This window comes from Macaca mulatta, chromosome 2 (assembly GCF_049350105.2).
Source record: "Macaca mulatta isolate MMU2019108-1 chromosome 2, T2T-MMU8v2.0, whole genome shotgun sequence".
NCBI lineage: Eukaryota > Metazoa > Chordata > Mammalia > Primates > Cercopithecidae > Macaca > Macaca mulatta.
In genome coordinates, this window is record NC_133407.1 from 141,299,189 (window position 1) to 141,321,280 (window position 22,092).

General features: G+C 37.9%; 1 protein-coding gene across 2 annotated transcripts in view; it reads left to right on the forward strand.

Annotated features, from left to right (window-relative positions):
• CNTN4 (contactin 4) overlaps positions 1–22,092 on the forward strand; it is a 975,901-nt gene that overhangs the window by 461,568 nt on the left and 492,241 nt on the right. For both annotated transcript variants that reach the window (XM_028844377.2, XM_028844378.2), the window contains one exon: positions 20,520–20,662. In XM_028844377.2, coding sequence (XP_028700210.2) covers positions 20,608–20,662 — 55 coding nt within the window. In that variant the 5' untranslated portion in view covers positions 20,520–20,607. The remainder of the gene's footprint in view (positions 1–20,519; positions 20,663–22,092) is intronic.

Sequence of the window (22,092 nt, forward strand, 5' to 3'; positions counted from 1 at the left end):
TGTGGGATCAGTGGTTACATCCCCTTTGTCATTTTTTTATTGTGTCTATTTGATTCTTCTCTCTTTTCTTCTTTATTATTCTGGCCAGTAGTCTATCTATTTGGTTAATCTTTTCAAAAAACCAGCTCCTGGATTCATTGATTTTTTGAAGGGTTTTTCATGTGTCTATCTTTTTTAGCTCTGCTCTGATCTTAGGTGTTTCTTGTATTCTGCTAGCTTTTGAATTTGTTTGCTCTTGCTTCTCTAGTTCTTTTAATTTTGATATTAGGTGAACAGACACTTCTCAAAAGGAGACATTTATGCGGCCAACAAACATATGAAAAAAAGCTCATCATCACTGGTCATTAGAGAAATGCAAATCAAAACCACAATGAGATACCATCTCACACCAGTTAGAATGGTGATCATTAAAAGGTCAGAAAACAACAGGTGCTGGAGACGACGTGGAGAAATAGGAATGCTTTTACACTGTTGGGAGTGTGAACTAGTTCAACCATTGTGAAACATAGTGTGGTGATTCCTTAAGGATCTAGAACTAGAAATACCATTTGACCCAGCAACCCCATTACTGGGTATATACCCAAAGGATTATAAATCATTCTACTATAAAGACACATGCACACGTATGTTTATTGCAGCACTATTCACAATAGCAAAGAGTTGGAACTAACCTAAATGCCCATTAATGGTAGATTGGTTAAAGAAAATGTGGCACATATACACCATGAAATACTAGGTAGCCATAAAAAAGGATGAGTTTGTGTCCTTTGCAGGGACATGGATGAAGCTGGAAACCATCATTCAGCCAAATAACACAGGAACAGAAAATCAAACACCACATGTTCTCACTCATAAGTGGGAGTTGAACAATGAGAACACATGGACACAGGGAGGGGAACATCATACATCAGGGCTTGTTGGGGGTGGGGAACTAGGGGAGGTATAGCAGTAGGAGAAATACCTAATGTAGATGACAGGTTGATGGGTGCAGCAAACCACCATGGCATGTGTATTCCTATGTAACAAACCTGCACGTTCTGCACATGTATCCCAGAACTTAAAGTATAGTAATTAAAAAAATGCTAGGTGTAAAGCAAGCAGAATCTGTTAGCTCCCTTTCATTTCAGAGGTCTGTGGAGCATGTTGTATAGGTTTGAGTTAATTCCTTCAGAACCAGAGAAAGGTATCACTTGATGGAAAATATTACTGATTGAGAAATAGTATGTTTTTTTTTTTTGAGGTCTAATGCAGTATTTTCAGTAGAGAAGAATGTCAGCGGAAAAATCCAAAACGTTTTATGGATGGCAGGAGAAGAAAAGTGGCTGTATATGTTTGTATATCATGTGTGTGCTTGAGTGTATGTAGGCCTACACATGCACACACAAATACACACAAGATTTTCTTATGTTTATCCACATGATAATGGATCAAGACAGTTTGTAATGGCCAAAGATGCACAAATTTATATGAACACCTAAATTATGTTAGGATGGGGGTGAGTGGAATGATTTTCATCACCTTAATACTTTGTAATGATCGTGAAAGGATTTTTGAAAAAAAGGAAAAGCCCTAATAATTTTTGAAAATAATAATAGCAGAGGGAATCCCATGCAACATCAGTCTGTTAGGCATGTGAAGATTTTAAGTAATGCAGAAAAGTAAAAAAATACCTTCCCTAATGGTGATGTACAGAAACATATTTGTCATCAATGCTTTTATAACTTTTCTCTCATCTCAATTTCTATTAGAGGATTATGCATAATGTCTTGTGTATTTAACAGGAATTCCTCGATTGCAATGGCTTTTTAAAGGTTTTTTCTTTAGTTATGGATAGAATCTTTCATTTTCAGCCTAAATATTGCTGTCATCTTAGAGAAACAGTAAAGTATCAGAGAAGAAATAAAATGGGATAAAATGGATATTCAGAATGTCTTGCTACCCAACCATTACTTAAAACCAGATACCTTCTCTTTCTTTTCATGAAAACAAAACTATTTGTCTTCGCTATCCACTCTGTTAAGGAAAATGATTTTCTCAATATGTAAAATGAAACATAAAACATACTTAAGGTAAACTAAATCTTAAGTGAGACCAGAGTAAAGGAACACCAAGCCTCACTTAAATGGGTTCATATATCTAGGCTGCAGTCTGTTAAAACTTATGATACTTTTACAAACATAACAAAACAAAAAACAAGAACATTCAGGTGTTTCAGTAGAAACCAATGGAAAAGTGTTTTAGGAATACTGTAGATGAGGGAAAATTCCAGAGAGCTCACAGAACAACAACAACTTCAATTCTTTTGACTTTTAAAGAAAATGTTAAAGGATAAATTCTGGAAAATACAGATGTCACCAGAAACATTTGTCTGCCCTTGTAGATGAGGGAACATAGGTTTGGTACCTAAAGAGTACAAGACAAAATGCTGATCATGTTGTGGGGGAAACAAAATTTAAAAACATATGGACTCTACCTAACCTCAAAGAGCTTACATACTAATTAAGGAATTAATATGCAGTTAAAATTGGGATTTGACAAGTAGCCCTGGAACGGCACAGAAAAGGTGATTTAGTATTCAGAGAGGTGGTAACTTTGATCTGCGGACATCTAGAAAAGTTATCTCTTTGGAAGGTGAGCTGGGTGTCAAAGAGAGGACACTTTATTTTAAAAGGCAGGTATGGGGCGGAGGAAACTGTCAAAACAAAGCTATGCAGGCTGTATAATATGCAGCAAGCTGCTGGATGGAAAAACCAATTTGATGGAACATGGTTGGATGCCAGGGAAACTGGGGGATGTGTTCAAAAGAGTCAGTGAAATTTGACTGCGGATGGTCTATGAGGAAGGCAAAGTGCTACGACCATGGTAAAGTGTTGAGTAGGCATCCAGAGAGTTTCAGTCGGTCTCTGTCAGTCACTCACTGTGTGTACTTGGGGACTATTTGACCTCCTTGGCAAGTACACGTCTTACCTGGAAAACGACGGTGTTTAGTTGGAGACAAGTGTATCAACTCACGGTGATTCCGTACAGCAAAATTTTCTTCCAGGTTTGGGGTCAGTCACCAGGTTATTGATTAAACACCACACAAAGTAATTGGCTTGAGTTTAGGAACCATGTTTTGAAAAAACTGTTGTATCTTTAAAGAGAAGAATCATACTCAGCCTGGGGAGATACTCACATTATTTGAGAGACACAAGAACTGAAACCTCCCATGAGAATGGTGGGCTGGATTTCTATGTCCCAACTACCACTCATTCCGGGGCATGTGCTATCTTCAGCGTTGTATCTCTGTAGGTATGTTTTGATGTGCTTGTTTTTATTCTTTTTCACAGCACGTATAGTTGAATTCATTTAAGTTAATATGTAAGATGCATTTGGGCCTTTCATCTCAAGAACAAGAATATGGAAACCAAAGTTCTTTATTTTAAAACTCTAGTGAAAGGACTGCCTTGAAATAAGTATCAAAACTCCAATACCAACTTTGGCTTCTGAAAGGAGCCTAAAGGCATTTAACAGTGTGTCCTAAGGGATCAAATGTCAAATATGATGGTTACTAACACACAGGGAGAAAGGGACCAGAGCCAGAAACCAGTAGTAATATCTTCCAGTATTTTGCGGGGAGATGGAAGCTGAAAAGGATGAGGAAGAGAAAAGCATATGAAAACTGGGTTTCAAACTAATTTTGCTGAATTATGGAAAGAGAGGAAATATTTATTTCTGCTGCTATATCACCAAAAGTTACTATTAACTGAATGATTTCTTTTCATTTCACTATTTTCTATTAAACTAATGATCAAACAGATTGATTCTAGCCACTTAGAAAATGATGTTGAATATGTTTTGAACCAAACCAATAGATGAGTTAGTTTAGCTGTATGGATTAACAGCTGGAGAAACACAAAAGACTCATTTTTACCAGGAGTTAAAGCTATGCGTTTTCCATAACTACCAAACTGGAATAGAAAAGTTATCTCAATAATCAGTGTACTGTATATGAATTGATATCTTGTTTAAATTAATCTATATCACATACCTTGTTCAGCTCTATTTCTATCTGGCCAAAATTTATCTTTATAATGAAGTACCTTAGGTATTTTAGGGTACCAGTATGTATTCAAGTGATCAAATAAAAATTCAGTTGTTTTCACTAATTTTAATAAATTATCTATCCAAATAAGGTATTTTAAGGTATTAGTTTCAGACTTCCTTTGGTAAATGTGTTTATATTTGTGAGTTTTGACTTGCTAGTTTTATAATATATATTAATTTTTAAACAGGATTTAGAGCAAAAAAATCCAAACATATTTTGCTTAGGTCACATTCATATTGCGCTTTACAAAGTACCACTGGTCAGCTCAGTGATACTTTCTCCAGTTTGTGGGTCATTTAATCCTGCATTTGTACAGTAATTTTGAGTAACACATCAGTAGTGAGGCCAGCTGATTTTGTTACACCCAGAGAAGACTTTTTTTTTTTTTTTTTTTTTTGAGACGGAGTCTCGCTCTGTCGCCCAGGCTGGAGTGCAGTGGCCGGATCTCAGCTCACTGCAAGCTCCGCCTCCCGGGTTCGGGCCATTCTCCTGTCTCAGCCTCCTGAGTAGCTGGGACTACAGGCACCCGCCACCTCGCCCGGCTAGTTTTTTGTATTTTTTAGTAGAGACGGGGGTTTCACCGTGTTAGCCAGGATGGTCTCGATCTCCTGACCTAGTGATCCGCCCGTCTCGGCCTCTCAAAGTGCTGGGATTACAGGCTTGAGCCACCGCGCCCGGCCGACTTTTAAATTAAAGCTTGAGAACAACAACAAAAAAAGTTACTGAAAATTGAGGATCAGCAAAGTTTTCTTGTAAATGGGTAGGAAGTGTGTGTATATACACACACACACACACACACACACATATATTTTATGGGCCATATGATTTTTGTCACACTACTTGTCTCTGCTATAGTATCACAAAAGCAGTCATAGGCAATGCCAAAATCAGCAAGCATTGATGTGTTCCAGTATTACTTACAAAAATAGATGTTAGATTTTTGGCCTTAGGGTCTGGGATTTGGCCTTTAGGCCATAATTTGTAAGGGATTTTGCCAAGCTCATAGTTTCCTAGTTATTGCTAAACATGACAGGAGCCCCAAACGAGGTCCCAAAATGAGTTCTGAAGAACAATTGTCCAATGGGATTTTCACAGATGAAAAAGTAAATCTGGGAAACACTGCACAGAATACCTCTCTTCTTATACACTGAAATTCAACGTCATCTTATTAAAGGCTGTAAGACATCTTACAATAAACTGATATGTCTGTGTTGGCTGACTCAGTTCCCCAAAACACGTGTGACCTTGAAATTCTTTTTGTCATATTAGATAATTTGAGTATCTGTGATTTAGAAACAAGTTTCCAAACTAATAATTTGGATATCTATATAGATTGTCATATGCATATCTTTATTGAAATATCTTCTTAAATCCCTGAGTCAACTTCGTGAGTCACTTATCCACAAAGGTAACCAGGAAAAATACTAACCACCTTCAATGGTTCTGGATAATTTTCTGATTAGTCCTTTCTTAGGTTCCAGCACATTATCTCCTGACAACCATTTGAGCTGTTGGCCTTACTCTGCTTTTTCCTTGGTAATTAAATCCATTATAGTTTAAATCAGTTCAACATATATTTACCAGGTACGGTATTTTCCAAGCACACTGATTAATGAATATGAGAGACTGTGTCTCTCCCTTTAAGGCACTGATAGTAACAAAGACATAAAGACAAAGGTTAGAATATTATGTGATAACTTCTCTAATAAGAGAAATTCTGGATGCTGTCAAAGCACTTATGAGAAGTACTAAACTGTTATTATGAAATCAGAGAAAGCTTTTAGCTGGAGTTCATCTAAGCTACAAATTTGAAGCTAATCACAGAAGGGGAGAGACAGAGGAACAGCAGGTACAAAGGTAAGGAGACAAGATTCCCTGATGTATCAAGCAAATGCATAGTACTACTCTAATATAGATTTATGCTGCAGAGATCAGTGAGAGTTGGATTAAGCAGGTCTTTACTGACTTTGTAAAAGTATGTAAGGTAGGTGGAAAGTTGGAGGTTTGGTCAGCGTTGTACTATGGTAGTATAGCTGTGGCTGGAGTGTGGAGAATGGCCTGGAGGGGCAGGCTGCTCAGAAGTGAAAATTTCTTAAGCTGTTATGAAGCTTTCCCAGGGAATCTGCCATGGGTAACCTATTACCCCAGGTTCATCCCTTAGATAGATTAGGTGCTCTCAAGACTCCTACCTTATGACAAGAAACCAAGAACTAGGTAATGTTTCTTTCCCTGAAACCATCTGTTTGCTAGTTTAAACATTAAACTGTCTTTCCATTTGAGAGTTATTGGGAAAATCATAAAGAGGGAATAATTTTAGAGTGTTTTTTAAAACTTCAAAGGAGGCTTTATTTTGTATTTATAACAAAACAAAAATTGGCACTAAGAGGCTAGCCTGAGTTTTATACCTGAAGGAAATGTGGAGGCAAACCTGGGCATTTTCCTTGACAACAGCAATTAACCAAGAAGAGCCTCACCTTAACATCTGTTTTAAGACAGCAGAACTGGTGGGCATACAAATATGCAAACGTTTAATTACACACCCTGTCTGTCCCTGTGAACCTGTATGGTTTACTTACAAATGCATGAGATACTTCAGGAAGTTATCCTCAATCAGAATGCAGCATAATGTTGTGTTTACTATATATGAAATATTCACACCTTATCTAGTCTAGCACACTGAGGCATTGAAAAGGGTGAGAAGTAGGTTTTTTATAAACAAGTAGGTTTTTTATAAACCGTTTTCTTCCACAGAACAAATTATACTGTTAACAGCTTGGCTCTGGTAAATTTCTTATATGTGTGCATATATAAATTTATATATGTATACACATATAAATTTTATATATGTGTATATAAATACACATATACACACATACACACACAAACATACATAAAATCACATTATATATATGAGTGTGTGTATATGTATATAATACATATATTATTTGGAAATGTGATTTCTGTATTTTTCCTGTATTCTAACCATATGAGGAATGTCTACTCAACACTGCTTAGAAACACAACTCCTAAGGTCCAAACTTAAGGATGTACGTAGTTTAGTTAGTGGCTGTTGAGGTTGTTGGTGGAGGGTCAGATGTTGAAAAGAAATGGAACAAAGTTTTTTCTAAACTTGAAAATGCTGTCTTGAAATTTGCAGCTAAGATGTAGTAAGAGAGGGGCTGGTAGGCAAGAAAAGAAAAACTGTATGTAGGCATGGATCTTTAACAAATCATGAAATTGAATTTTCCTAAAGCAACTTAAACTATTTATGTTTTTTCTTTTTTTTTTTTTTTTTTTTTTTTTTTTTTGAGACGGAGTCTCACTCTGTCCCCCTTGCTGGAGTGCAGTGGCCGGATCTCAGCTCACTGCAAGCTCCGCCTCCCAGGTTCAGGCCATTCTCCTGCCTCAGCCTCCCGAGTAGCTGGGACTACAGGCGCCCGCCACCTCACCCGGCTAGTTTTTTTTTTTGTATTTTTTAGTAGAGACGGGGTTTCACTGTGTTAGCCAGGATGGTCTCGATCTCCTGACCTCGTGATCCACCCGTCTCGGCCTCCCAAAGTGCTGGGATTACAGGCTTGAGCCACCGCGCCCGGCCTATTTATGTTTTTTCTTTGTCCTTTGCCAGATCTCTGAAATAACCTCAGTCTCAAAATTCATGTTATCACTAATTAGGATTCTATCCTCAGATTTTTTTTTTTTTTTTTTGCAGATGATTCAACTATTTCTTAGTTTCCACAGATAACTAAAATTACTGCAGTTTATCCTACCAACAATAGGCCTAGACTGCTAATTCAAGGACGAAATTTGATGTCAGGAAAAGACACAAACAAAGCTAAAATGTAGTGTTAACAGTTACTCCCACTTTTATATTTTTATACATAGATCTCACATTGCATTGCAAGGAGCTTACACTAGTAGTAAATAAGAAATTTAGGGGAAACCTGCATGCTTCATTTTTAGCATACAAGAAGTACAAAATTCTGGCTTTATTTTTTTCTTCATTAATATGCATGGTAGGCCAGGCATGGTGGCTCACGCCTGTAATCCCAGCACTTTGGGAAGCTGAGGCAGGCAGATCACGAGGTCAGGAGATCGAGACCATCCTGGCTAACACGGTGAAACCCTATCTCTGCTAAAAATACAAAATAAATTTGCCAGGCGTGGTGGCGGGCACCTGTAGTCCCAGCTACTCGGGAGGCTGAGGCAGGAGAATGGCGTGAACCCGGGAGGTGGAGCTTGCAGTGAGCCGAGATTGCACCACTGCACTCCAGACTGGGTGACAGAGCAAGACTCCATCTCAAAAAAAAAAAAAAAAAATGCACGGTAACCTTGGTTCTTTTCATACCTAAGTTTGAATATTCAGCAGTCTAATTTTAATTAAATCATAACAAAGTAACAACATTGACTATATTGATTGCGTCTTGGGAATTCAGAATTTATTTTTTCACATAGTTTTTCCTGTGACTAGCTTGTCTTCTGTGGGCAAACTTTTATGATCCTTGAACTTTTTCTGGAAATTCTGCAGCAAACTATAAATATAACATCTGCAATGGCATGCTGTATGTACATGTCTTTCAAGGAGGATAGCTCCACTGATATAAAAACAAAAAGATATTAAAAACTCTGATTTTCAAGCTAGGAAATTATTTATGCACAATTGGCTTTATTTTAAAATAATTATATACTTGCGGAAAATTTGCAAAAATGTCAGTGTTTCCATATGCCCTTCACTCTGATTTTACTAATGTTAATGTTATACATAAGTATAGTATGATCACCAAAACCAGAAAACTGACATTGGTACAACACGTTAACTAAACAATAGACCTTATTAGGAGTTTACCAGTTTTTCCATAATGTCCAGGCTGCAATCTACAGTCTCGCATTATTTATAGCATTCATTTCTTCTTACACTTCTTGAGTCTGTGCCAGTTCCTGGGCCTTTGCCTGCCTTTTATGATCCTGGCATTTTTGAAAACTACTAGTTAATTTTGTTGTAGAATATTACTCAATTGTCTGATGTTTACTCTTTTTTTAAATTGAGGTCATGCATTGTTGGCAAGATACCACAGAAGAGTATTATGTCCCTCTCAGTGCACCTTATCAAAGGGCACACGAGGCCAGTATGTCTTATCACTAGTGTAATTTTGACTATTTGGTTAATATGGAGTCTACTGAGTTTTCCCACCATGATATTAGTATTTTCCCACATTAGCTTTAGACAAGCACACATAAATTCTTAATTTCCTAAACATGATGTACTCACTATACTGTTTTATGCCTCAGTTTCCCTGCCTAAAAATTATTATACTGCAACCCTAATCCTCATCTCAGCCAGTGTAGTAAGAATTAATGTGCTATCCTTTGGAGATTCTTGGATAAAACTAACTGTATAACTGGAAATGATCACTCTATCTCATTTTAAAGAAGAACACAAATAGAATGGTTAAAAGTAGATCGGCAGCATGTACTCATTGCACACTCAGAACTACAGAGACATCTGTTATATATGTGACAGGCTAGGCCTGAAATCTGGTTCTCTCAGAACCAGTTAGTGTTTGCCCAATTTGGCCTAAGCCTGATTAAACAAAGAACACATTTATCACTTGCTACCTAACAGGCTATTACACTAACTAGATGGATAACCACCCATTGATAAGGACAATAAATAACTTTTTAAAAACGGTCACATTCACAGTTTCTGCTGTTCATATAAAAGGGAAAAAAGTCCCTTGACATACAAAGGATTCTGGATCCATGTGCTGTAATTCTGTCATATTAGTTTGTATCTGATAATGAAGTACCCCACCATTGCAGAGAACGGCAAACTTTGCAAAGTGATTTACTGGCTTTCTACTCTCTTTTTATTTTTGAATGTCAGTGCTATCAGCCCTGACACAATACACTGGGAGGAAATTGGCCACTTACAGGTCTAGAGGTAAGTAGGTAGGGAAAGGTATACTAAAGAAATAAGTGGCTCACATAACCCTCCAAGCCCCCCACTTTCCTCTTTGACAAATAGAAATAATCATATACCTGCCTGCTCAAGTTATTGTAAGCATGTGGTAATCTGTCCAGAACCTTTGTATTGTAACTGAACCATAGTAAGTACTCAAGAAAAAAAAAAACCCAGCTTGTCATTTTTATCACTTTATCATCTTTCATGCCTGAGACCCAAATTTGGGTGCAAAAGACAAGAAAATGGAGGTGAGACTTACATAGTTTGGTTTAATTTGCAGGAGGCTTCTGGAAAATGATTTTATACCAAATAAGGATTCAATAGCATTTGTCAAATGGTGTGGAAGTATCCCACCATCTACATGTAGTTCTGAACTAAAGCATAATGATACTGAGGTGTACTTTTGCTCTTCGAGAGTAAGTGTTCATAGGCAAATAAACCTAGAAAATGCAGAAGAATGCAAGCTCCATGATAGCAGGACTCAACTTTACCATGATACCCAGTGCTTACTGATAGTGTCTGACATATTGCATGTGTTCAACAAATATTTTCAGATGAATGTTCTAATCTAGTATTTAGCTATAAATATATATTGGCACAGGATCTTGAATACATATTTTATTTACCATTACATGAGATGGCAGATCCCATATTATAGCTTAGCTAAAACAGTAGGGGGGTTTCCTATCCCAACTTCCACTTACATTGTTGTTATTATTTTTAAAAAATTTTTTTAAGACAGGGTTTCACTCCCATCACCCAGGCTACAGTGCAGTGGTACAATCATGGCTCACTGCAGCCTTGATTTCCTGTGCTCAGGTGATTCTCCCACCTCAGCCTCCTGAGTAGCTGGGTCTACAGGAGTGCACCATCAAACCCAGTTAATTTTTTATATTTTTGGTAGAGATGGTGTTTCACCTTGTTGCTCAGGCTGGTCTCGAATTTCTGGGCTCAAGTAATCTGCCTGCCTTGACTTCCCAAAATTTTGGGATTACAAATGTGAACCATTGTGCCTGGCCAACTCCAATTATTTTAAGAGAATGACTTCTGACTTCCTTCTAAGTAAAACAACACTTATCTTAAGATTATGTTCTTTTTGCATTATGGTGGTAAACCATTTTACTTGCATTATCTCATATACATCTCTACAAACTTCTGAAGTAGTCTCAGTATCTCCGTTTTATGGATATAAAGTTGGAGGATCAGAAATAACTTGCCTAAAACAATACAAGTTCAAGACTTGAATGTAAGTCTGTCTACAAAGACCATTTGTGTTCTTGACTGATATTGTTGCATTTGTCCACTGTTGCAGCCCTCTTAGAGTATTATATTATTTTCCCCAGTAGAGTAAAATAATCTCTATGAGGGAAGACCCTATCTTATTCATTGCTATATCATACTGCATGTCAGTTACTAGATGTTCAGTCGGTAATTTGTAAGTAAAGGATAGAGTGCATAGTAGATTTTATTTAACCCCCTACTTTGGTATAGCCTATTATACCTTAAGTTTTTATGTTTGAAATCTTATTTCTGCTTCTGATTAAGCAGATATAGACTCCCTTTTAGGCTACCAGTTATCTGATTTTCTGATTTGGCTGTCCAAGCAATTGGCAAACTGTGCATAATGATGAATATACTAGTAGGCTTACTTCCCCACTAAGTGTATCCAAGTAAAAGCCCTGAAAGTCACACGGTTCTTGCTACTTTAAATCTGACACCTAATATATTAGGTATGAGAGTGTTTTGTGCTTACCTTTAGCTCTTCTTTAGTTTAGGTGATTAAAAAATGCCTGTTTCTGTCTGTATGTGCAGCATGCTTCATTAACGGTGATTTATTTGGGAGGTTAGCAGAATTGGCACTCTGCAGCACACCAGCTTGCAGAAGGAAAACAAACGTGAGATGATTGCTAAGAAATCCTTCTTTCCTGCTCTGGTGATAGGAGCTTTGAGAGTTTGCAACGTCTACTTCCCAGTACCCAGAAAGCATGGGTAAGAGTAGGGTTTCTGGGGATTGTAATTTCCCCCAAGTCCCTTGCTTCCACTTTCCTCCAGTGCTCAGTGGACATGGATTTCCCCCTTTGGCACAGTGTGCTCCCTGTATTTGTGGTCTCCCAGAACCACACTTACCCCTCTTGCTTTTTCCAGCAAGTTTGCCGACTCAAAGCCACACTCAACTTTTTCTAGCAGAATCCAATTATATGGATTTTCTCTCATATTCCTTTCAACAACCCCGTATCTTCACTGTCACTTTACCAAAGAGGAAAGTGAGGCTAACAGAGGTTAAATGACTTGCCCAAGAACAACAGCTAAATGGCAGCCCTGGGATTTAAACCTGGCTTGTGTGATTCTAAAGCCAATGATCTCATTGCCACAGGGAAGCAAAGGAATTTTTATTTTACTTGCAACCTGCATTGATTTTGTCATGTGTACTTGAAATGCCATGTCGAGAGGATTCTGGGGCTGCCCTTGGGCCAAGCAGCAAAGAATGCCATAATCAATTAGCATTGCTTTCCATAGGAGTGGGAAGGAGGAGTGGAGGTGCCGTGTATTTTCCTGTCTTGAACTATGATCTACTTTTGTTCTTGATTGTATTTTAATAAGAGTGTAATAACATGGGAATGGCATTCTAAAGGAAAGATGAAGTATCTGAGGGGCAATCTAAATGCAAGATGAAAATACCACATATTTTATATAAACTGCAATTGCCTGCTGTTCTAATAATAAGGCTACATATACCTATTTGGGAGAAAATTCAGCGGAGTGTTTAAATATCCATACTCTTAAGTCAAACTTTTAGGGTTCATTTATTTTAAATAATCTCAACTTTTATTTTAAATTCAAGGGGTACTTGTGTGGGTTTGTTACATAAGTATATTGTGTGATGCTGAAATTAGGGGTATAAATGACCCTATCACCCAAATAGTGAGCATAGTACCCAATAAGCAGTTTTCAGCCCTTTCCCCCTCCTTCTCTCCTGTTCTATTAGTCCTCAGTGCCTATTGTTCCCATCTCTATGTCCCTGGATATGCAATATTTAGCTCCTACTGTGAGATCATGCAGTATTTATTTCCTGTTCCTGCATTAATTTGCTTAGTATAATGGCCTCCAGCTGCATCCATCTTGCTGCAAAGAACATAATTTCATTCATTGTTATTGTTGCGTAGTATTCCATGGTGTGTATGTACCACATTTTCTTTAATCCACCATCGATGGGCACCTAGGTTGATTCTATGACCATGAATAGCGCTGTGACAAATGTACAAGTGCATGTGTCTTTTCTGGTGGAACTATTTCTTTTCTTTTTTTTCCTTTTCTTGTTTTTGAGACAGGTTCTTGCACTGTAACCCATGCTGGAGTGCGGTGGCACGATCTTGGCTCACTGCAGCCTCCAAATCCTGAGCTCAAACAATCCTCCCACCTCAGCCTCGCAAGTAACTGGGACTACAGGCAGGAGCCACCGTGCCTGGCTAACTTTTAAAATGTTTTGTAGAGATGATATCCCTGTGTTGCCCGGGCTGGTCTCAAAGTCCTGGACTGAAACATTCCTCCTGCCTCAGCTTCCCAAAGTGCTGGGATTATAGGTGTAAGCCACTGTGCCCAGCCCAATTTATTTTTCTCTGCGTATATACCCAGTAATGAGATTTCTGGGTCAAATGGTAGTTCTGTTTTAAGTTCTTTAAGACATCTCCAAACTGCTTTCCATAGTCGCTGAACTAATTTACATTCCCATCAATAGGTTATAAGCATTCTAAAGGTTCATTTTGGGAGTGATAGAAATATTCTACATCATGATGGTGATGGTGGTTCTATGACTGTATAAGTTTTTGAAATCTCATCAAACTATAAATAAAAAGAATGCGTGTCAGTGTATAAAATATACAGTAAACTTAGGAGGGAAAATCAGAGGAAGTTCTATCTATTACTTATTAACTCCAACTTAGTTAACCTATAAAATGAAAATAATATTGTAGTCTACCTTCAAGGTTGTTTTAAAGATTATATAAGTTAATACATAATACAGAGACTGCTATGTAGTAAATGCTCTGTAAATGATATCTATTATTTATCATTTTGCCAGTTGTTTTGTACTATATTCTACCATTACATTACCTCCAACATTGTTTACCAGTTTAATCTCATACACTTTTATGTTGCTGATTGACTAGATTGTACTGTACACTCTCACAAATACATAAGCTTCATATGTATGGAAAATTGTGAAAAAAAATCATAGCTTTGAATACGTGGCTCTTCTGTTTTTAACCAAACAATGTTAGAAGACTAGAACCATTCATGTCTGTTTTTCAACTGAATTGTTCAAGTGTTAAATATCTATATGTCCAAATAAATAATACGTATTAAAACGGATGGACTATGAGGTGTGTTTGAAAATATTGAAAGTATTAGCTATGATAGAATGTTTAGGGCGAACTTGTGGTATATACTTTGAAACCTGTTATTAAAGAGGAAATTATTAACTCAGAAAAAAACAAGTACTATAAAAAAAATAAAAGCAGTATATTCTGCAGCTCAGCTAACAACCAAATATGTGCTATAACTAAGTTTAGACAACAGTAAAACAAGGTATATTTGTGTTTTTGTAGGCCTGTGTGTCATTGGGAGTGATTAAGAAAGTTGAATATCATCATTCATAAAATAACTTAATACATAAGACAAAATCAAGAAATAGTAGTATAAGTGTGTTATTTTTCTCAAATTATCATTATTGAACTACTTACCAGAAAGGCAGTTTGTTGCCCCTGGACAATATTTCCCTCAGGGGATTAACAGCTAGTATTTAAGCTTTGTTCAAGCATTCCGTTAATACAAGTAAATATTAAATAAAACTTACAAAATTACAATTAGTGATTACTTAGTGAATGCTGTGGATAGTGAATATGGACTTGTGGCTTGGGATTAAATTTTCAGTAACAGTGTAATACATCGAATTTAAAAGCAATATATCTAAAACAACTTTAATGAATGGGAAGACGATATAATACGAAAAATTGTTACAAGCCTCAAATGTCTCTGGGGATGACAAAGGTGTAGTCACTACTTCATTTAACTAATTAAGTATCTTTGGCATATATAACCATCTTCTTATAGAATAATGTAATTCACAGTTTCAAGAATCCTTAAAAACAATCTGGCACAGTCCCCTCTTCTATTCATTAAGAAACTTGTCCAGCAAGCAAATAACAGAACTGAGCCTGGAACCCAGTTATTCTGAATTTTATCCCAGTGATTTTTTGCAATATCACTGTGATTATTGAGATTACTTCCGTTTTTTGAAGAGGGTCTTCTCAGTAGTAACATAGAAAGGTCCAACATCAAAGTAGAATAAGGTTTTCTATAAGGGGAAAGTATATTTTGAGAAATCCGTAGTGGCCATATACTTTAAGAAATTTCAATGGAAGACTTTTCCAAAATAATCTGTATAACTGTGGACTCTCAGGCTATGGAAGAGATCCTTCAGTAAGTGAAATAGTGATACATTAGCTACCTGGCTTTTATTTCAGAGGATTTCTGCCTAATGTAATCACTATATTTATGGTTAGAATAACCATAAGTGGAAAGTCTTTTCAAATGGGGAGCAACTGTGTACCTTAGCTGACCCTACTTCTGCAGAAGGTAGCTAACATCTCTTGTGGACCTACCATGTGATCTTACATTCACTTCTCCTTTAATCCTTATAACATAGCTGGGAGTCAGGCATCATCTTCTATAAAATTACATCCTTGGAAATTAGAATATGAAAGGCTATGAAACTTGTCCAAGGTTAAATATCTAGAAAACAATAGAGCCGGTATTTAAATCTATGTCTTCATACTTCAAATACTGAACTCATTTCTAAAGCTAATGAACTCTTCTTAAAGTATTGTGTCTTTTAAAGTGTGATGTAACATCCTGATGGTGACTCCCTTCTCTAACTTGGCTTTTCATGTTGTCCTTCTGCAGAGGTGAAGCCAGGTGCCAGTAAACCAAGGTGCAGAATCTGTAATATTCATAATGTAAAGGATAGCACAGGTTTCAGAGCTGAGACTTTGTCAGGTAGCTATGTTTCACTAGTGTTAACTCAGAAGTCTTTTGTGATAGCATAACTGTGAATAAGTATAGAATTTTTTTTTCTTTTTTTTTTGAGACAGAGTCTCGCTCTGTTGCCCAGGCTGGAGCGCAGTGGCACAATCTTGGTTCACCACAACCTCCTCCTCCTGGGTTCAAGCCATTCTTCTACCTCAGACTCCTGAGTAGCTGGGACTACAGGCACATGCCATCACACCCAGCTAATTTTTTATATTTTTACCAGAGGTGGGGTTTCACCGTGTTAGCCAGGATGGTCTTGATCTCATGACCTCATGATCCACCCACCTCAGCCTCCCAAAGTGCTAGGATTACAGGCATGAGCCACCGTGCCCGGCCTCAAGTCCAGAATCTTTACTATACGTTCAAAGATGATTGGAGACCAGGCTCGTGATTTACCTTCCAGCCTCTTTCCCCCTCAGCCTGTAACTCCCAAACTCAGGCTGTGCTGTGCTGTCTTTAACAAGGATAGCTATCACATTTCAACTTTGTGCCAGTACCCAAGCTCAGTGCTTTTCATGCATTCTCACTAATCCTCACCATAGATTTGGCATATACATATGGCTCATCCTGCAGCTTTCATATATATATATATATATATATATATGAATATGGCTGCTATTTTATAGATGGACCACACAGCTGGAGAATGTGAAGTCTAGGAATAGAGCACAAGTTAGATTCGGCAGACTACGCTTTTCATTATCTTGCACTGCTATAACTTGAAGGTTCTCACAGCTTCTTGCCAGTTTGTTTTCCCTGTCACTTGGCTCAGAATGGCCTTCCTCCCTCTTATTTATCCTTTAATAATCAGTTCAAACTGGTAGCCCCTTTGAGGAGCTTTCTTGAAACTCCTGCCCTACCCTACCTCCCAGCTCAGTTCAATGATAATCTTTTGCTTCCTTAGCATCTTGTTCTTAATAGACTTACTACACACGTTGCACCAAATTATAATTACTGGCTTATTAGCACCTCTCGCCAAGTAAACTGTGAGCTCTTTGAGGACAAGACCCAAGCCTCCCTAACCTCTGCACACCCAACTAGCACTGTCTCTGCCACATGGTAAACACAATTACTTTTTTGTGTGAGCTGAATTAGTACTGTTTGGATACCAGCAACATTTTAATTCAGCAGAGTGTCCAGAATAGACAAATACATGACCAGGCCCTGCATATAGATTCTTGGAAACCAGGACTCTTAAGCGAAAACTGATTCATGCTTTTGTTTTCAGCACTTTGTGCTGAGGTCTTCGGTATGACTGTTAGTATGAAAATTGTTTGAAGGGTTGAGGGAAGTTTTGTTCTGTGCAAGAATGTGGAAAAAAAATACCTTGTACGATTCTTAGTTATTCATCTCCTCCTGGCTCAGTGAGAGAAAGCAACCAAGTCCTGTTTTATTGTGTGGCTTCCTTCTTAGGATTTACAAGTCTCACTCTTGGGCAGGATCTCAAAATGAGTGCTGACTACACTACCTTTGCTACAGCCACCGTTGGATAAGCCAGAGAGAGCTCAAAGCTGCAGGGGAGATCTGTTGCCACCATAACTCTTGGCTCATCCTGCAGCTTTCTTTCTGGCTCTGACAGAAAAATTGAAATTATGAAACTTTGTATCCTGCACCACAGTCCCACATGAGATTCATGAATCTTCAGCTCCCTTCAGAAAACCTGATGCTTTGGTTACCACTACCCACTGACAAATTACTGTCCATGACCCCATTATTTCTGATTAGCGAAGGTGAAACTTACCTACCTGAATGTAAATAAATGCCAATAGGATTCTTGAAATTCTTCATCCTTAAAAACCTACAGCCCTTAATAGAACATGCACTGTAAATAGTATCATATCATGAACTAAATCTTTGTCATGTAATTGGATACATTTCCTAAGCTAATTTTAATTGCTTCAAGAAACCGCTTAACATTGTAGATCAATCCCGAGGTCCGAGATGACATTTCTCTCACAAAATTAATTATTAATACCCTGATCATTTGCTTAAGACATTAATAGTTTTCATTGATCAGCGCATCCTGTTTATCTAAAATGGCCTAATCACCATGCATGTCAGAAGAGTATCTGAACATATCCAATTAGAGATACTGCCGGCTTTCTGCCACATCAGCAGAGCAGAAGTTAAGAGTCCCTTTTGTCTTCACAATATATTAAGTCCAGCTTTATCAGAAACTAAGCTATTTAAGGGCACAAAAGAAAGGCAAGTTCTCTAATGATGGTTGTTCATTTTCTGTTAGCTCCCTGGTAAACATACAGGCTTTGCAGTGATCACATGATTTAAATTAACTCTAAGAACCCATTATTAAGTAGCTTGTATTGGCCCATGTTTTCATGTAAGCCTGTGTTTGTTCACAGTGTTTTTCTTATAAGTGGGAGTAAGATGAGAAACTCCAGGTTACTTTCAGCTTGAAAATACTGGGGATCCCACACTGATGTATCAAAACATCACATTGTATACCATAACTATATACAATTATTATTTGTCAATTTAAAAATAATATAAATGTAATATATTTTTTAAATGAAAGCTAAAATAACAAATTGAGACCACAGTAATATCTGGCAATGTAGGGTGCTGTAGAGTTTTCAAAGAAGTTTCATTTACTTAACCAGGCGGTTTCCCTTTAAACAAGATTCAGAGAGAAGCCGGATGGGGTGGTCTACCCAGGACCACATAATGAGTTCCTGCCAGAGTTGTAAATAGAATGCAGGTCTCCTGGTTCCCTAGATTTCTGGTTTATTTGATTAACTGATGAGTTGGTAGCACCCTGCTCATCTTTCAGATCCCAAGGGAAGCTCACTTCCTTTATGAAGATTCCCAAACAAAAAGTTTCCTCCTTCCTTGATAACGGGATATCATATTGCAATTATATGAAATTGTGGATAACAGCCCCTACTGGATAAAGAGACTGTAGAGAATAGAGATGGTGTCTTGTTCCTCTTGATGTGCCCAGTGCTTCTCCTTGCATCTGGCAAGCAGGAGATGCTTCATATATACATTCACACATGGCAGACTGGCAGGATGGGTGGGAGAAGGGGTGAGTAGAAGAGAGGAACCACAGTTGAGAGTTCTGTTTTACTAACTTCATGTTGCAATCCTTCAGCACCAGAGGGAAATTTGACTTTACTTGAATCATGCAATGTTAATTTTTTTTTTTTTTTCTCTTGAGACAGGGTCTCCCTCTGTTGCCCAGGCTGGAATGCAGTGGAGTGATTATGGCTCATTGCAGCCTTGAACTCCTGGGTTGAAGCAATCCTCCTGTCTTAGCTTCCTGAGTAGCAGGGACTATAGGCATGCATCACCATGCCAGACTGATTTTTAAAAATTTTCTGTAAAAGTGCGAGTCTCGCTGTGTTGCCCAGGCTGTCTTGAACTCCTGGCCTCAAGTGATCCTCCCATCTTGGCCTTCCAAAATTCTGGGATTACAGGTGTGAACTACTGCACCTGGCCTTAAAAAGTATTTTAAACTAATTTTCAATACTTAAAACTTAGGAGATTTTCAAAATACAGTAATATTTTCAACTTTTCTTTGAAAAGTTGTAGATGCCCCTGCAACCCTGAATCTGTTACCCATCTGCTTGAGCTGAGGGGCACCTGTTCCCTTAAGCAAGGACATGCCTCCATTCCCCAGAATAACAGTGTCTGCCCACAGCTTCACTCAGTTACTTAAATTTGTAGCTTTTGGTAAAGGTAATGAGTAGCCTCTCTTTACTGCAGAATTCTCCTAATTCAGTATTCTTGGCTAACAGAAGTATTCGTGTTCCTAATCATGTTCTGGATATATCCAAATGAACCTAGTAGGCTGCTACTGATAGCTGGTTGGATTTCTCTCATTAGGCACTGGAGCTGCATATTTCTGTGGCATGTTAGAAGTGAAACATGGGGAAAAGGGGAAAAAAATGTTTGAATTAATGGGGTAGTCACAATTTTCCCACACGATATAACGCCATTGGAAAAACTGGAAATTTCTACCTGCCAGTGTTAAGCCTATCTTGTTCTGTGGCAGTTCTGTATTTGCATGTTTTTTTTTTTTACTAATTGGAAAATAAATAAGAACAGGGTCTGGACACAGAGGGACCTTGCAAAGCATAGTGCATTCCCCTGCCTTCAGGTTGGTTCATGCCTAATCAGAAACTGTTCTTGTCTTCACTCAGAAGCCGCAGGGACTCCTCAGCTCCAATTCCTACCCAATTATTATTTGCAAGAAAAGAATAGGAGACTTATTTGCTTCGTATTCATAATTTAACATGTTCCTTTCTTCCCCTCCAATGGTACTTTCCCACAAGTGAGTTTTATTGATATTCGAGTAAAGATAAACTCACAGAGATCACAAAGAGAAATATTCCCAAATCTCATTGTAATGTCTCTTCTTTCCCACAGATTAAAGGTTATACAAAACTTAAAAGAAGCAGCGATTCTATTCACTTGTTATTGGACTTGAAACTCCCTTTGACCTTGGAAACTGAAGATGAGGTTACCATGGGAACTGCTGATACTGCAATCATTCATGTTGTGCCTTGCAGGTAGAGTGTCATTTTAAAACTTTTTAATTTAGAAATGCCACTGTATTTCACACTAATTCAAAAGTGGGCCTTCACTTTAGATGGCAATGATGAAATCGCAAGAGTGTATGCTACTATGACTAGCATTTGCTGATACTGTTGAATATACCTTCCTGATGGTCTTTTAGTGACTGTTTTCATGGTGTTGTATCCAGAGATACACACTGATGTTTCACCTGTCTATCTGGTCGTTTTAGAGTCGTTTGAGCCATTATTTAGTTTGAAAGTCGTTATTTTTGCTCATCCCAGTGCCCAAATGCACAGAGATATTGGGCAATAAAACCGATAATATAGTCTGGAGTATTGCCTACTTTCATTTCAGTGGCTGGACATGTATCTGGATAGCTCTTTCAGTGTCTTTGTTGATATCACTCCATCTTCTGATACTGACTCTCTTTTTCATTTCAATGTACTACAGTTTAGTAGGAACTAGAAAGCAAAACATAGGAAGATTTTACCATATACTCATAGCCACCTACTATAAAAGGGATTTGAAGAGTTCAAATATGGCTGGGCACGGTGGCTCACGCCATTAATCCCAGCACGTTGGGAGGCTGAGGTGGGTGGATCACCCAAGGTCAGGAGTTCAAGACCAGCCTGAGCAACAGTTCGAGACCAGCCTGAGTAGCATGGTGAAACCTCATCTCTACTAAAAATACAAAATTAGCTGGTGCAGTGGCACATGCCTGTAATTCCAGCTACTTGGGGAGCTGAGGCAAGAGAATTGTTTTGAACCCACAAGGCACAGGTTACAGTGAGCCGAGATCACGCCATAGGTACACTCCAGCCTGGGCAACAGAGTAAGGCTCGGTCTCAAAAAACAAAACAAAAAAAGACAATAAAAGAAAGAAAGAAAACTTCACACATACTATGTATTGCTTTCTTCATTTTCTGGAAGATGTGAGTCTAACAGTTGACATACATAATTCAAGTGCTGATGCATCAGAAGTCCAGCATGCGCCGGGAATTGGTTTCCAGCTTGGGCTGCTGTGTATCATTCCAGGCCCCTTTGAAATGAGTCTGCTTGACTTGTTTTGTTATTCAGAGTGTCAAGTTCAAGAGGGACACCTGAATATATTTGCATTTTTACAACATGAAGCAAAAATGACTTTTGGATCACCATTACTTTGATTTATGCATTCACTCAAATAACATTACTGAGTGAGTACCTTGTAACAAGCCAACCCTGTACTGGGATCTGGGAATATAATCCTGATCAAAACAGACATGCTACTGCTTTCTTAGAGCTGTATTAACTGAGTCCTCTAACTTCTGACAACTTGTTATAGTAGATTATTTGCAATTGTTATAAAATCAAAAATAATAATGGTAGTACTAACATGTATGGATCACTTATTCTATGCTAGGCACTATGCTAAGCACTTGGTGTC